General features: G+C 42.1%; 1 protein-coding gene across 2 annotated transcripts in view; it reads left to right on the top strand.

Moving 5' to 3' along the window:
* LOC137432402 (putative Polycomb group protein ASXL2) overlaps positions 1-12,839 on the top strand; it is a 122,951-nt gene extending 110,112 nt beyond the window's left edge. For both annotated transcript variants that reach the window (XM_068124301.2, XM_068124302.2), the window contains one exon: positions 11,655-12,839. In XM_068124301.2, the coding sequence (XP_067980402.1) occupies positions 11,655-12,036 (382 nt within the window). In that variant the 3' untranslated portion in view covers positions 12,037-12,839. The remainder of the gene's footprint in view (positions 1-11,654) is intronic.
* Positions 12,840-14,961: the final 2,122 nt, after the last annotated feature.

The following is a 14,961-nucleotide window of genomic DNA, read 5'->3' as shown; positions in this document are numbered from 1 at the left end:
GCACCAGAGGCACCCCAGCAATGCCGTGCTGGAGGATATGTAATTATTTGGCATGGGGGCGGTGTACTTTGAATGTATCTGTATTTGTTTGTTTTATTTCTTTCTTTCTCTCTTTCTTTCTTTTTCTTGTTTGTTCGGGCGATATCTCAGCCATCCTTTGAGCTCGGAAGCTGAAATTTCGGCACAATAGTGAGCAAGCGCTTTGTCAAAAACTATATTTTTTGTTTTTTGATTAATCAATTAATTGATGAGTTATTTAATTATTAGCGATTAATTAAGTACTTATTATACATTTCCTTGCTCTTCTGGCCATTATCTCAGGCACCTTTTGAGTTAGGAAGATGATATTTGGACATGACAATGACCAAGCGATTTGGCTGTAAAGGATATTTTTGATTTGTTGATTAATTAATTACTTGATTAGTTATTTAATTATTAGCGATTAATTAAGTGCTTATACATTTCCTTTCTCTTCTGGGCATTATCTCAGGCACCTTTTGAGTTAGGAAGCTGATATTTGGACATACCAATAACCAAGTGATTTGGCTGCGAAGGCTATTTTTGATTTGTTGATTAATCAATTAATCGATTAATTATTTAATTATTCGATTAATGAGTTTAAAAAAATATTTTTTTAACTTACAGATTCTGATTAAATGGTGGTGGTTTATGTGTTCTATCCTCTTGGTAAGTGTGACGTAACGCGCGCGTTTGTACCCGGAAACAGAATTATGACGCGGCGCGTTACGTCACGGCTTACCAAGAGGATATCACAATCGATATGCTTTACCTTTACGTTTTTCATTCAGTGTGAAAAACAAACAAACCATTTGTTAAAATGATTATCAAATATTGAACGCATCGGCGTTACTGGTCTTCCAACGACACAGTACGTATAGGCCCGGCAGAAGGATCATGTTATTACCCAACCCTTGTGGGGTATATTGATCACAGTAGATCTTCGCTCAGTTCTGTTAGTAAAACCTACCTCACAGATGTCGGGATTCCTCCAAATTTCTTTGTTTAATGCTATAAACGGCATTAGCGACTATTTAAAAAGCTAATAATATGTTTATGGTTTATAATATTTTACAAGCCTGGCTTCGCCGCTGTTGGACTTCCTGTCTTGTTGTTATCCTCTTGGTAAGCCGTGACGTAACGTGCCGGGTCTATACGTACTGTTTCTGTTCATAATTCTGTTTCCAGGTCCAAACGCGCGCGTTTCGTCACGGCTTACCAAGAGGATTGGGGAATTGATTAATTAGTTAATTTTTTTATGATTATTATTCATTTCTTTTCATTATTAATTATTTATTTATTTTATTTCTCATCTGGGCAATATCTCAGGCACCTTTTGAGCTCGGAAGCTGATATTTGGACATGACAATGACCAAGTGATTTGGCTGCAAAGGGTATTTTTGATTTAATGATTGATTAATTAATAGATTAATTATTTAATTATTCGATGAATGACTTAATTATTTAATTTTTTAAGTTACAGAATCGGATGAAATGGTGGTGGTTTATGTTTTCTATTAGCCAATTGATTAACTATTTAATTTTTTTATGATTATTATTTATTTATTTTCCTTGTTAATCATTTATTTATTTTCTTTCTCATCTGGGCAATATCTCAGGCACCTTTTGAGCGAGGAAGCTGATATTTGGACATGACAGTGACCAAGTGATGTGGCCATAAAGGGTATTTTTGATTTATTGATTAATGAATTAATCGATTAATTATTTAACTATTCGATGAATGACTTAATGATTTTTTTATTTTTTTTGAGTTGCAGGTTTGGATGAAATGGTGGTGGTTTATGTATTATATTAGCCAATTGATTAACTATTTAATTTTTTTAATGATTATTAATCATTCATTTCTTTTATTTCTCATCTGGGCAATATCTCAGTCACCTTTTGAGCTAGGAAGCTAATATTTAGACATGACAGTGACCAAGTGATGTGGCTATATAGGATATTTTTTATTTATTGATTAATCAATTCGCCCATTAATTATTTATTGATTAATAAATTCATTAATTAATTTTTCCGATTAATGACATTTAATTAATTTTCTAAAAGTTACAGCTTCGGATGAAGCACAGGTGGTTTAGGAATGCTATTAGCCGATTGATTAATTATTTTGTTATTTTATGATTATTATTTATTTATTTCTCATCTGGGCAATATCTCAGGAACCTTTTGAGTTCGGAAGCTGATATCTGGACACGACAATGACCAAGTGATTTGACTGTAAAGGGTATTTTTGATTTATGGATTAATCCATTAATTATTTATTACTTAATAAATTCTTTAATTTTTTCAATTATTGACCTATGGTACACCGCACCTTTCCTATGCCATCTCCAGGCACTGCAAAACGTCATTGCCAGGCACCGTAGGGGGCTCGGCAATGACGCACGCTGAAAGGGAGTACTCAGTTTTCACTCTGGTTGTTTGTTTTCTTGTTTGTCCGGGCGATATCTCAGCCGTCCTTTAAGCTAGGAAGCTGAAATTTCGGCACAATAGTGAGCAATAACTTTGCAAAAACGGTATTTTTTGTTTTTTGGCATGGGGGCCGGTGTACTTTGAATGTATCTGTCCTTTTTTCTTTCTTGTTGTACACCGCTCCTTTCCTATTCCATCTCCAGGCGCTGCATAACGCCATTGCCAGGCACCGAAGCGGGCTCGGTAATGACGCACGCTGAAAGGGAGTACTCAGTTTTCACTCTGGTTGTTTGTTTGTTTGTTTTCTTGTTTTCTTTCTTGTTTTTCTGGGCGATATCTCAGCCATCCTTTGAGCTAGGAAGCTGAAATTTCGGCACAATGGTGAGCAAGTACTTTGTCAAAAATGATATTTTTTGTTTTTTCATTAATCGATTAATTGATTAGTTATTAAATTATTCGCGATTAATTCAGTACTTGTACATTTCCTTTCTCTTCTGGCCATTATCTCAGGCACCTTTTGAGTTAGGAAGCTGATATTTGGACATGACAATTACCAAGTGATTTGGCTGTAAAGGATATTTTTGATTCATTGATTAATCATTTAATCGATTAATTATTTATTGATTAATATATTAATTATTTAATTTTTTATTCACGACTCATTTAATTTAATTTCTAAAAGATACATCTTCAGTTGAAGCACTAATGGTTTAGTTATGCTATTAGTCAATTGATTACGAAAATATTTTATGATAATCTTTTATTGATTTTAATTATGCAATTAATTGATGCAATAATTATGCAATTGATTAATTAATTATGCAAAATTGCACACCTCTCCCTCCCAATACAGTCTCTAGGAGCTGCACGGCGGTATTGCCGGGCACCAGAGGCACCCCAGCAATGCCGCACTGGATGATATTTAATTATTTGGCATGGGGGCAGTGTACTTTGAATGTACAGTGCATTCAAAAAGTATTCAGACCCCTTCACTTTTTTCACATTTTGTTATGTTGCAGCCTTCTGCTGAAATCGTTTAAATTCATTTTTTCCCTCATCAATCTATACTCAATACCCCATAATGATGAGAAAACAGGATTTTAGAAAGTTTTGCAAATTTATTAAAAATAAAAAACTGAAATATCACATTGACATAAGTATTCAGACCCTTTGCTATGACACTTGAAATTTAGCTCAGGTGCCTCCCATTTCTCTTGATCATCTTTGAGATGTTTCTACACCTTGATTGGAGTCCACCTGTGGTAAATTCAATTGATTGGACATGATTTGGAAAGGCACACACCTGTCTATATAAAGTCTCACAGCTGACAATGCATATCAGAGCAAAAACCAAGCCATGAGGTCGAAGGAACTGCCTGCAGAGCTCAGAGACAGGATTGTGTCGAGGCACAGATCTGGGGAAGCCTACAAAAAAATTTCTGCTGCATTGAAGGTTCCCAAGAGCACAGAGGCCTCCATTATTCTTAGATAGAATAAGTTTAGAACAATCAGGATTCTTCCTAGAGCTGGCCGCCCGGCCAAACTGAGCAATCGGGGGAGAAGGGCCTTGGCAAGAGAGGTGACCAAGAACCCGATGGTCACTCTGGCTGAGCTCCAGAGATCCTGTGTGGAGATGGGAGAAACTTCCAGAAGGACAACCATCACTGCAACACTCCACCGATCTGGGCTTTATGGCAGAGTGGCCAGACGGAAGCCTCTCCTCAGTGAAAGACACATGAAAGCCCGCTTGGAGTTTTCAAAAAAGCACCTAAAGGACTCTCAGACTGTGAGAAACAACATTATGTGGTCTGATGAAACCAAGATTGAACTGTTTGGCCTCAATTATAAGCGTCATGTCTGGAGGAAACCAGGCACCGCTCATCACCTGCCCAATACCATCCCAACGGTGAAGCATGGCGATGGCAGCATCATGCTGTGGGGGTGTTTTTCAGCAGCAGGGACTGGGGGACTGGTCAGGGTTGAGGGAACAATGAACGAAGCAAAGTACAGAGATATCCTTAATGAAAACCTGAAACAGAGAGCTCAGGACCTCAGACTGGGCCGAAGGTTCACCTTCCAACAGGACAATGACCCTAAGCACACAGCCAAGACAACGCAGGAGTGGCTTAGGGACAACTCTATGAAGGTCCTTGAGTGACCCAGCCAGAGCGTTGACTTGAACCCAATCGAACATCTCTGGAGAGACCTGAAAATGGCTGTCCACCGATGGTCCCCATCCAACCTGACAGAGCTTGAGAGGATCTGCAGAGAAGAATGGCAGAAAATCCCCAAATCCATATGTGCAAAGCTTGTCGCGTCATACCCAAGTACTCGAAGCTGTAATCACAGCTGAAGGTGCTTCAACTAAGTACTGAGTTAAGGGTCTGAATACTTATGTCAATGTGATATTTCAGTTTTTTCTTTTTAATAAATTTGCAAAACTTTCTAAAATCCTGTTTTCTCTTTGCCATTATGGGGTATTGAGTGTAGATTGATGAGGGAAAAAATGAATTTAAACGATTTCAGCATAAGGCTGCAACATAACAAAATGTGAAAAAAGTGAAGGGGTCTGAATACTTTCTGAATGCACTGCATCTGTACTTGTTTTCTTTCTTTCTCGTTTGTCCGGGTGATATCTCAGCCATCCTTTGAGCTAGGAAGCTAACATTTTGGCACAATAGTGAGCAAGTACTGTGGCGAAAACGGTATTTTTTGTTTTTTGATTAATCAATTAATCAATGACTTAATTATTATCGAGTAATTAAGTGCTTATTTATTTCCTTTCTCATCTGGGCAATATCTCAGGCACCTTTTGAGTTAGGAAGCTGATATTTGGACAAGACAATGACCGAGTGATTTGGCGATAGAGTATTTTTGATTTATTGATTAATCAATTAATTGATTAATTATTTGAGTAATGACCTGATTAATTAAGTTTTTTAAAGTTACAGATTCAGATGAAACGGTGGTGGTTTACATATTCTATTTGTCAAGAAATTATTTGATCAAGAAATTATTTTACGATTATTATTTATTGATTTTAATTATGCAATTAATCAATGAATTATTGTACACCTCTCCCTCCCAATACTGGCTCTATGTGCTGCACCACGGCAATGCCGTGCCTAAGGTGCCTCGGCAATGCTGCGCTGGAGGATGTTATTTATTTGGCATGTCTCCAAATAATCTCCATGGTGTCGTTTGAATGTATCTGTACTTGTACTTATTAGTCCCCTACCGGTGTACACCGGAGGGGACTATTGGTTTGCAGTCCGTCCCTCCGTCTGTCAGTCTGTCCGTCCGTCCATCACGCAACGAACAGTTTTCCAGACTTTTTTTTCTAAACTCTTCATGCTAATGATTTCAAACTTGGTACATGGTTTCCTCATGATAAGGTACAGATCAAGTTCGATCTTCACGACATTTCGATCATTTTTGACAAAGTTATGGCACTTTGGTAATTTCCCCAACAGTTTTCCGGACGACAGACTGCCCGTAGGGGACATGCGTTGCAGCGCAATACTCAGAATGCTTGTTTCTTCTGTTCTCTTCACATTTTCCATGCCTCCTCACAATTTTCGACTCAGTAGCTCTCCCCCATTTTTAAATTGCATGTGTAATTAAAAAGCAATAATAACAAGCATTCTGAGTATTGTGCTGCAATACATGTCCCCTACCGGCAGTCTGTCGTCCGGAAAACTGTTGGGGAAATTACCGAGGGTTATTCACCCACAGGTTCTGAATCGTTCCCAATCGCTAATTACCTCAGGATGGGCTCACCTGTGATTCGCACTCGGGACATCGATTTATACACCTTGCAGACAGGTCAGCAGAAGCACGAGAAAATAAGTTGTTGATAAAGAACCTTTCGAGTCGTTAAATATCAGCAATTTATTATATTTTCCGGTTCACGATCAATGATCGATGTATATATATATGTTGCTCGGCTTGGCTCCGCCCCTCCGGAAAGCGCGCGATGTGTCGCGCTGTTGACATTCGCGAGACGAGGCTGGGGGCGCGTGGTGCGGCTTGAGGAGAACTCCAGAATAAACAGATATCCATTTTTAAAATATTTTCGTTTAATTAACGATATCTGCCAAACCACGTGCCCTATCGCAAATTCCAAAATGACATTTTAGTAGATTGACATGCTGAACAGATCTGTGAAGTTTCCCCTCGATTGGATCAAAAATGAGGGAGGGGCTCGGTTTTAAAGGTTCATGCTTAAAAACGTCATAACTCTGAAACCATGTGACGCATGATGTCATGCTCGCTGAGTTTTTTGTTCGTCATGGGTATGCGATTCTGCCTGCAAAGTTTGGCCTCGTTCTGTTCAGCCGTTGCAGAGAAAAAGGGGTTTTCGTGTTTTCACGAAAAACAATATGGCGGCCGAACCACGTGACCTGTGACGTCATAATTACCATTCAAATATTCTACAGACCGAGTTCCCCCTATGGTGAAAATTTGAACTCAATCGGTCCTATTATTGCAGAGAAAATCTTTTTTAAAGGAAATTAAAACTTTAAATGGCACTGAGTTAAGGATCATCAGAATTATCAGAATTCCCAAAGTTCAAAGTGCCATAACTTTGTCAAAAATGATCGAAACGTCGTGAAGTTCGAACTTCATCTGTAACTTATCATGAGAAAACCATGTACCAAGTTTGAAATCATTAGCATAAAGAGTTTAGAAAAAAAGTCCGGAAGGCTGTTCCTTGTGTGACGGACGGACGGACAGACTGACAGACGGAGGGACAGAGTGCAAACCTAGAGTCCCCTCCGGTGTACACCAGTAGGGGACTATTAATCATAATATCTGGATAGCACTTAGCATTTGCCAGTGTTTCTTTAAAATGTTATGTGATTATACTTCGGTTTCAATACTACTGTGTCATACTTTGCCTGGGTTACATGTTCATTTTCATATTGCACGGACACACAGGCTGCATCTGATTTTCGTTTTCACATCCAATATGGCAAGCGTAATGTAAAGTTCAGTTAGTTCTATTATTTTATTATTTCGAAATTATTTTCTTTGTAACATGATGTTGTTATAAGAGTTGCTTTGGTTCATTGAAGAGCATAACAACAGAGGACAAATTATCAACAGATAGTATGGCCCAAATGGGGAAACAGGTGGATGCTTGCACTACAATATGAAGACTTGCAGGTGAAAGGGGAACAGGGTATCGGCAGGTGTAGAAAGACTCATGAGGGAAAGGAGGAGAAGAACGTGGCTATGGACAGCAGATTTAATGGCCCAAATGAAAGAACATGAGATTACAAATTCTGGAAGACTTCCAAATCCATGGGAAGAGGGGGTCGGATCAATGGAAGTGAGCATTTACGTTTAGACATGGGGATGCGTTTCTGGTCAAACCCATGCATTTTGAAATGAAAGGGCAGGTTTTTGGTGTTGAGTTGAGTGTGCAGGAGGGGCAGTAGAGCCAGTAAGTGATTGCAAAGCTATCAACCTACCAGGGTTTATCCAGAAGTATACCCTGACACTACCACCGACCATAAAAGGCCTTAGCCTCGACTGTCTTAAGGGGACAAGATGGGAAGCACCAGCTTCAGCCGACAATGGGAAGTTGTATTCCATGGCATTTCTGATAAGGGCATTGTACACCATTATCAGCAGAGGACGGCAGAAAAAGTAAGGACTTGGCCAGAAAGGGAAGTATGAGGTATTGGCCATCTTGGAAATATGATCTGCACAAGACAGGCTATAGCAAATATTGGGTCAGAGTGGAGTAACTTGCATGTCTTCGATGATTACCTTTTTTTAATATACATAGTCGATGCTCATGGAAAAGCTCATGCACTAAACAGATCAGGACGTAACAGAAAAATCAGGATGCAAAACACGCATGCATGGGATGGACAATATGGACACATATTATGCATGGCTATGGACAAAATGGATACAGAAGGAAACTCCAAGGAGGGAAACTGGGAAATTAGAAGGAAGAGGGATTTGCCTGGGGTTACTAAGGGTAGAGAAGATGATGGTTTTGGATTGGGAACAATCTGAGCCGAGGACTTGGAGGGAAGAATGAGATTGAAGAGGATGTGGAAGTTGATTCCACAAGTGGAAAAGAGGAACAAATGAGTGGAGGTGAGCAGTGATCCTTGATTTAGGTAGTTTTACCAGAAGGGGGTTTGTGGTGGACCATGTGAGCCCTGCAGAAACCTGGGGAGGGGGCGAAAAGCACGGAAAGAGCAGAGGGTGCAAGGCCAGAAAGGAGGCAGTAGAAGACAGCGAGACCACCGACCTGTCTGCGATGGTGAAGTGATAAGCCCATAGACTCAGCTTCAGCACAGGATATTCCATTGATCTCGAAGGCATTGGTTTCCTTGGCGTCAAGCTGAGTAAGATGTGAGGCAGGGGAGCCAGCCCAGAGGGGAGAGCAGTACTCCATCAAGCAGAGAATAAGGCCTTGTAGGTGGATAGGAGTACCAAGGTACCAAGACAAACATGTACCAAGGACTGACTTTGTACAACTGAGGATGCACAGTCAGCGGCTGGCTTTATAGGCCAAATTTGAAATGTGGTTTGGCCAAGAAAGATCAAGACTGATAGTGAGACCCAGGAGTTTGAATGAGTGAACTTCCTCAAGAGGATTGTTAAGAAAGTAGATATGAGGGTTTGCTAGACCATCTGTTTCGGGGTCAGAGAGTGAGAGTGTGAGATTTGTCAGGATTGAAAGGCATATTTCAAGTGTTTTACCAGCTTGTAATTTTTGTCATAAAACACTTAATTTTTGTCAAGGTCTGAAGAGAGGGAAGAGGCTGCAGCCTGCCTGTCTGAATGAAGGATAAGGGGTGTCACATCAGAGCCTTCGCCATTGGAAAATAGATAAAGTGTATTTTCCAAAGAGTCAGAGAGATCATTGAAGAGGATAAGGAATATAACTGGGCCCAGAACGCTGCCTTGGCACTCCAGCCTTGATAGGGAGAGGAGATGAAAGGATTCCATTGAGTGACATACATTCGCTCTGAGAATAGAGGAAGTCAGCCAGCCATGTGTGGAGTCGGCCTTGGATGCAATCGGCAGAGTGTTTAGAGAGTAAGGCAGGATGCCAGACTGTATCAAAAGCACAAGATATGTCCAGAGAGACGGCCCTGATCTCATGTCTGACATTGAGGGAATCCATACATTGTTGGGAGAGTAAACCAAAACTGAACCTGTTCTGAAACCAAATTGATGATCTGAGATGAGGTTGTTGGAGAAAAGGAAGGATTTCATATCAACTGCTATGATGTATTCCATGACCTTGCTGATGATTGGAAGTAAGCCGATAGGTCCATAGTCAAGGGGATCAGTTTTGGTAATCAGGCGGTCGGTTTTCACACCTTTTTATGTAGTGTAGTGATGTTGGTGGATTTCCAAGCAGATGGAAGATGACACAGCACAAATGACAAGGTGAAAAAGGCAGAGAGAGAGAGAGAGGATGGGAAAGAGCAACCGAGCAGGTTTTTAGGACACGTGAGCTGTTGCCGTCCTCCAGTCCAGTTGCAGAGTGAGAGATGAGGGTTGAAAGAACCTTCTCAGGTGGAAAAGCCACAGAGTCCAGGAGCAGTTGGGTATGACAGGAAAGGAGGGGTACCTAGATTGAGGAGTTTGGGACACAAGATTTGGAAGCAAACACAGAATTGAGACATTTGGCCTTCTCACGAGCGGAGTCAGATGTGGTGTCTTTTGAAAAGAGGGAAGGGATGGAAGGGGAGCATACTCCGGAGACAGACTTAACAAGGCACCACCAGGTTTTAGAGGAGGGAGACAAGTTTGACAATTCATTATTGAGGTTGGACAGGTGTTTTTGTTTTTCCTGAGAGTGGACACACACTTGTTGCAAACTTTTTGGAATGCACTGAGATTGATTTCAGTTGGATTTGCCTTCCAGGAAGACGAAGCAAGTTGTTTCAGAGCAACTGCCCCACCACAGGTTTCAGTGTATCATGGGCAGGAAGGAGGGTAGGATAACTGAAGACGAGATGGGATGGATCTGTGCATGAGAGAGAGAGAACGATTTTGTGGAAGAATTCCCAGGCTGAGTGAACATCAGGGTCAGTAGATATGGGAGACGAGTCCTGCCTGCAATCCCTGCCAATCTGCTTAAGTAAAATGCCAGACTGGCTGACGTTGAGGCAGCTCCTTGAGAATAGCCAGGGAAATGTTGACTTTCACAAGCATATGATCAGAGGAACCTATTGGAGCAGAGGAAGAGTAGGAGACATTTGTGGGGAAGTTGTAGATTGAGTTGTCACTGTGAGGAGGATGGTACAACACACAGTTGAACAATAGGTGGGAGTGGAGGGGAAGTCACAGCCAGAGGTACTCCTGGGGTTTGGGAGGTGTAGGGTCAATACAAGGGCAGTGGAAAATAGAGTTATTGATGTAAAGTGTATCTCCGCCACTGGGGCGTGGTTCAGGTCTATGAAACCAAAGGAGACAAAAACTGAGTAGAGACACTATTTTCTCAAGTTTAACAGAGAGGACGACGTAGTGTTCCTCAAGAGGGGATGAGAAACGGTTCTGCAAAGTGAGACTGTGGATTTATTTCGGTGATGAAGAGACATCATTGATGTAGACCAAAAACAGGATTGGTTTCAGAACGTTACCTTGAGGTATCCTGGCCTCTTGAAGTACATCCTGTTTCCTTCCCACTAAAAGTGTAGCAATCGTATTAGCCGAAAATCCCAACATAAATAAGGTTTTGTTCTGCTTTTACGGTGTCAAGTTCAGAAACTTCTGCTATTATAATATTCACATCAATAATATAATATTTTGAGCAATCTCCTGATTGAGGATATCTGTCCTGTTAGATATATATATTTTTCATTTTAGTGCTATTTAGCTGACATGACAGTGCATGCACTGCCAGTAAATTAAATGCTTAACTTTTGATATTTTTTACAGCAATCGTTTTATCGATAAAATTGAATTTAAACGGGGCAAATTTAAGTTTTATATGTTTATACAGAGTCGAGGCTCAAGGAGGAGTTGTGTGGAAGGATTAATTATGGTGGATATGAGTTATGAGATATGAGTGTACTTCCAAGTGGAAGGGAAGTGCGATTAATAGGATTGGCCTTGCCTCGTGTATTTCCCTTCAAGTGAGTCACTGATAAAAAATGTAAAACTCTTTTCTTCAGGTTTTCATCCTTTTTTTTTTCTTTTTCCCCCCCCTTGCCCCACAGCGCAACACCCGACACATCTACGCCAACGATGCACGCTTCATTCCCGGCCGCCTCTGCGACGTCTATGCCTAGGCCCAGAGCGTCTACTCTCGGGGTAGATAACGGAGGCCGTACAGGTCGAAGTCGCGAACGTCGACTGCGCAAACAGCGTCTCGAAACGTGGCGATGTGTTGGAGAAGCGGGTACAGACGTGAACATGGATATGCCACAGGCCACCTTTGAGACACTCGAAGAGGGTGAGGTCGCGGATGGGTCCAGGTCAAGGCGCCTGAAAGGCTCAACGCAGCCTTCAGCATCGACCGCACCTGTTCCCGTAGTGGTGCATCAGGCGGCGTTAGTCGTGCTGCGTCTTGAACATAGCTATTGCCGTTTACCATCTTGACCCTTACCCTTTCCAGCCGTGCTCCGTGCACTCCCACTTTGGCAGTCTGTCAGGCTAATTCTTCGCATCTTCGCACATGCCAGTGTACTGGTGGAGACAAAGGTTCATGACAGGCCACTATATTGTGGTATGATCTGTACACAATGTTATCTTTATATGGTGCAATATTATTGGACATGCTCTGGCCTAGCTGTAGACCTCTTTTATACAATGGGGGAGATTCGTAAAAACCCATGATGTGGCAGGTGAGTGGGTGAGGGGACGAGAGTTCGTGGAAGGGAAGTTTACCACCCTAACCCCTTCAACCATCCCAACTTCTGCAACCTCAATAAGGTAACATGGCAATAATATTCTGCCTATGAAGCAGCTGAAAAAAGGACGGAAAGTTGTGTGCTGCCATCTGGTGCCAGTTTGGGAGTGATATGTGGAGGTTCAGAGGTTAATTAACAAGCAAGGTGAAAGTTTAATACCATTTCATTTTAAATCCGGCACAAGGATTACCCTTACATTGGTGCCTTGCTAAAGCTTGCTTGATGATGGCCCGGTTATTTGTTTTTGTGGGCTCTGAGCCTCGCTGCTTTAAGCTAACCTCATGCAGAAATAAACTTAGCATTATCTAACCTCAGGTCTCTGCATGTGGCAGTTCTCTGGTCAGTCCGTCAGCTGTTTGTTCCTAATCATGTTATCTGTTCCAGGCTCAGCTTGCAAGTACTGCGAGTGTGCTCCTTCTTTCTGGACTTTGAAACGTCATAAATTCTTTCCCTGATGCAGGACGTACTAATAGTAATAATGACTTCAATGGATTCCTGTGTTTGTTTGTTTTGATTGCTGGTAAATGGATAAGAGCGTTGAATCCGCTAATGTTTGTATGAAGATAAGTTAGGCAAGTCTTTATTCTAAGTAATATTGCAACACGTTGATACGTTGGCATCGACAGCTACGTTGCTATTTGTTCGATGGAAGGGAACATGCGGCATTGAAATTTCTGAAACAGATGGAAGGAAGTCCAGTTGAAATTTTCCATTCATGCACATTGTGGGCACGTTGTGGTGCTTGATGTTCAAATTGTCGTTACCGAAGGCCCTCAACCCCTTTGTGGTGTCATCGAAACGTTTTAACCATTTGGAATTGTTGAACAGCTTCACTCACGTTTTTATTGCACAACAATTCCTAATCGGCGGCGCTCGTTTGCAGTGCGCTTCGTGCACCGAGGCCGTCACCATTATGATTCATGGAAGTAGAGATTTTCAGCATCGCTACCCCTTTACCACAGCTCTCATGTTGCCAAAGTTGACAACGGCTGAAAAGCTTCAGGAACGCGGTCGCATCGGCATCTTGCTCCTCCGCGGCACAAGCGACCACGCGCCGGGACGGCGATCCGGCCGCCCTGACCACGTTTTGCACTACCCTGCATATTCCTGCACTCTGTGTACAAACGGACACTTTGTAATAAGTAGATCTGTACAGTTTCTTCTTTTACCTGATAAAATGGGGGTGGGGGTGGGGGAGGAGAGCAGGGGGAATCCTTGAACGCTATCCAATGTTTTTGTTATCTTCTAACAGTTTTATATATGATTGGGAGATGGGGTGGGTGGTGGGGGTTTTTTTTGTTGTTGAAATAACATTGTATAGCTGTATATAGCACAATAAAAATGTTGGAGTCAAAATGCCTTGCTTTGCATTACCCCCAACATCTGATGTAAGGCAAACACTCCATACTGTAATCTGTAATGTAATGTGCAAACACATAAATACTGTAATACATGTAATGTAATAACTGTAATCATCGCTCCATACCTCACCGGTGTGTACCCCGGTTTAGAATAGGTACACCGTATCCCTGCGTGTTGTTAGAGGCGACTAAAAGGGTTGGCGTCAGGAAGGGCATCCGGCCATAAAAACATTGCCTCAAAAAGGGAACCATGACAATTACAACTACATATAGGCAGGGTACAGCCCGAAATACCCCGTGGGGGACCTCAATCCCTCTCGTCAAAACTCAAGGTGGGGAACCTGATCGAAGCAAGGCTGGAAATCACTCTATTTATGACGACGAAACGTCGAATGCCCGACGTGGAGATCGGTTTCTGAGGTTTGGGACATGGAATGTAGGGACAATGACAGGGAGATCAGGAGAAGTGGTGGAAGTATTGGTCAGAAGAAGAGTGGACATATGTTGTGTGCAGGAGACGAGATGGAAGGGAAGTGGTGTGAGAATGGTGAAGGGTAGGCAGGGACAGAAATACAAGTTTATGTGGAAAGGGTGCCTGGAGGGCGTGAATGGTGTTTGTGTCCTGTTTTCTGAGGAGTTTGTAGACAGTGTGGCGAGTGTGACTAGAGTGAATGAAAGGTTGATGATGGTGAAAATGATGATTGGAAAGCTCTTGGTGAACGTCATCTCGGGATATGCTCCGCAGGTCAGTCAGAGCGATGAAGAGAAGGACAAGTTCTGGTGTGCGATCGAGAAGCTGATGGAAAACGTGAAAGATGAGGAAGTTGTTGTGGTAGGAGGAGACCTAAATGGACATGTGGGAAGGAGTATTGACGGTCTTGAGGGAGTCCATGGGGGCTACGGATATGGTGTGAGGAATGGATTAGGTGAAAGGATTTTGGAGTTTGCTGATGGAGCTGGTTTGTTGATTTGTAATACTCAGTTCCAGAAAGAGGATAATAAGCTTGTTACATACACGTCAGGTGGGTCGACGACAACCGTTGACTACCTGATGGTGCGTATGCGAGATAGGGGGCACCTCCGGGACACAAAGGTGATCCCGGGGGAGGAGGCTGTTTCACAGCACCACTTGGTTGTCTGCGACATAAGGGTGAAAGGTGCGAGGAGAGCTCGGCGGGTGAAGTACCAACCGAGAATGAAGGTGTGGAGGTTGAACGAGGACACAGTGAGGGAGGCATCAAAAGAGAGCCTGA

Source organism: Myxine glutinosa, chromosome 8 (assembly GCF_964187855.1).
Source record: "Myxine glutinosa chromosome 8, kmMyxGlut1.1, whole genome shotgun sequence".
NCBI lineage: Eukaryota > Metazoa > Chordata > Myxini > Myxiniformes > Myxinidae > Myxine > Myxine glutinosa.
This window is presented reverse-complemented; position numbering and strand designations above follow the sequence as displayed.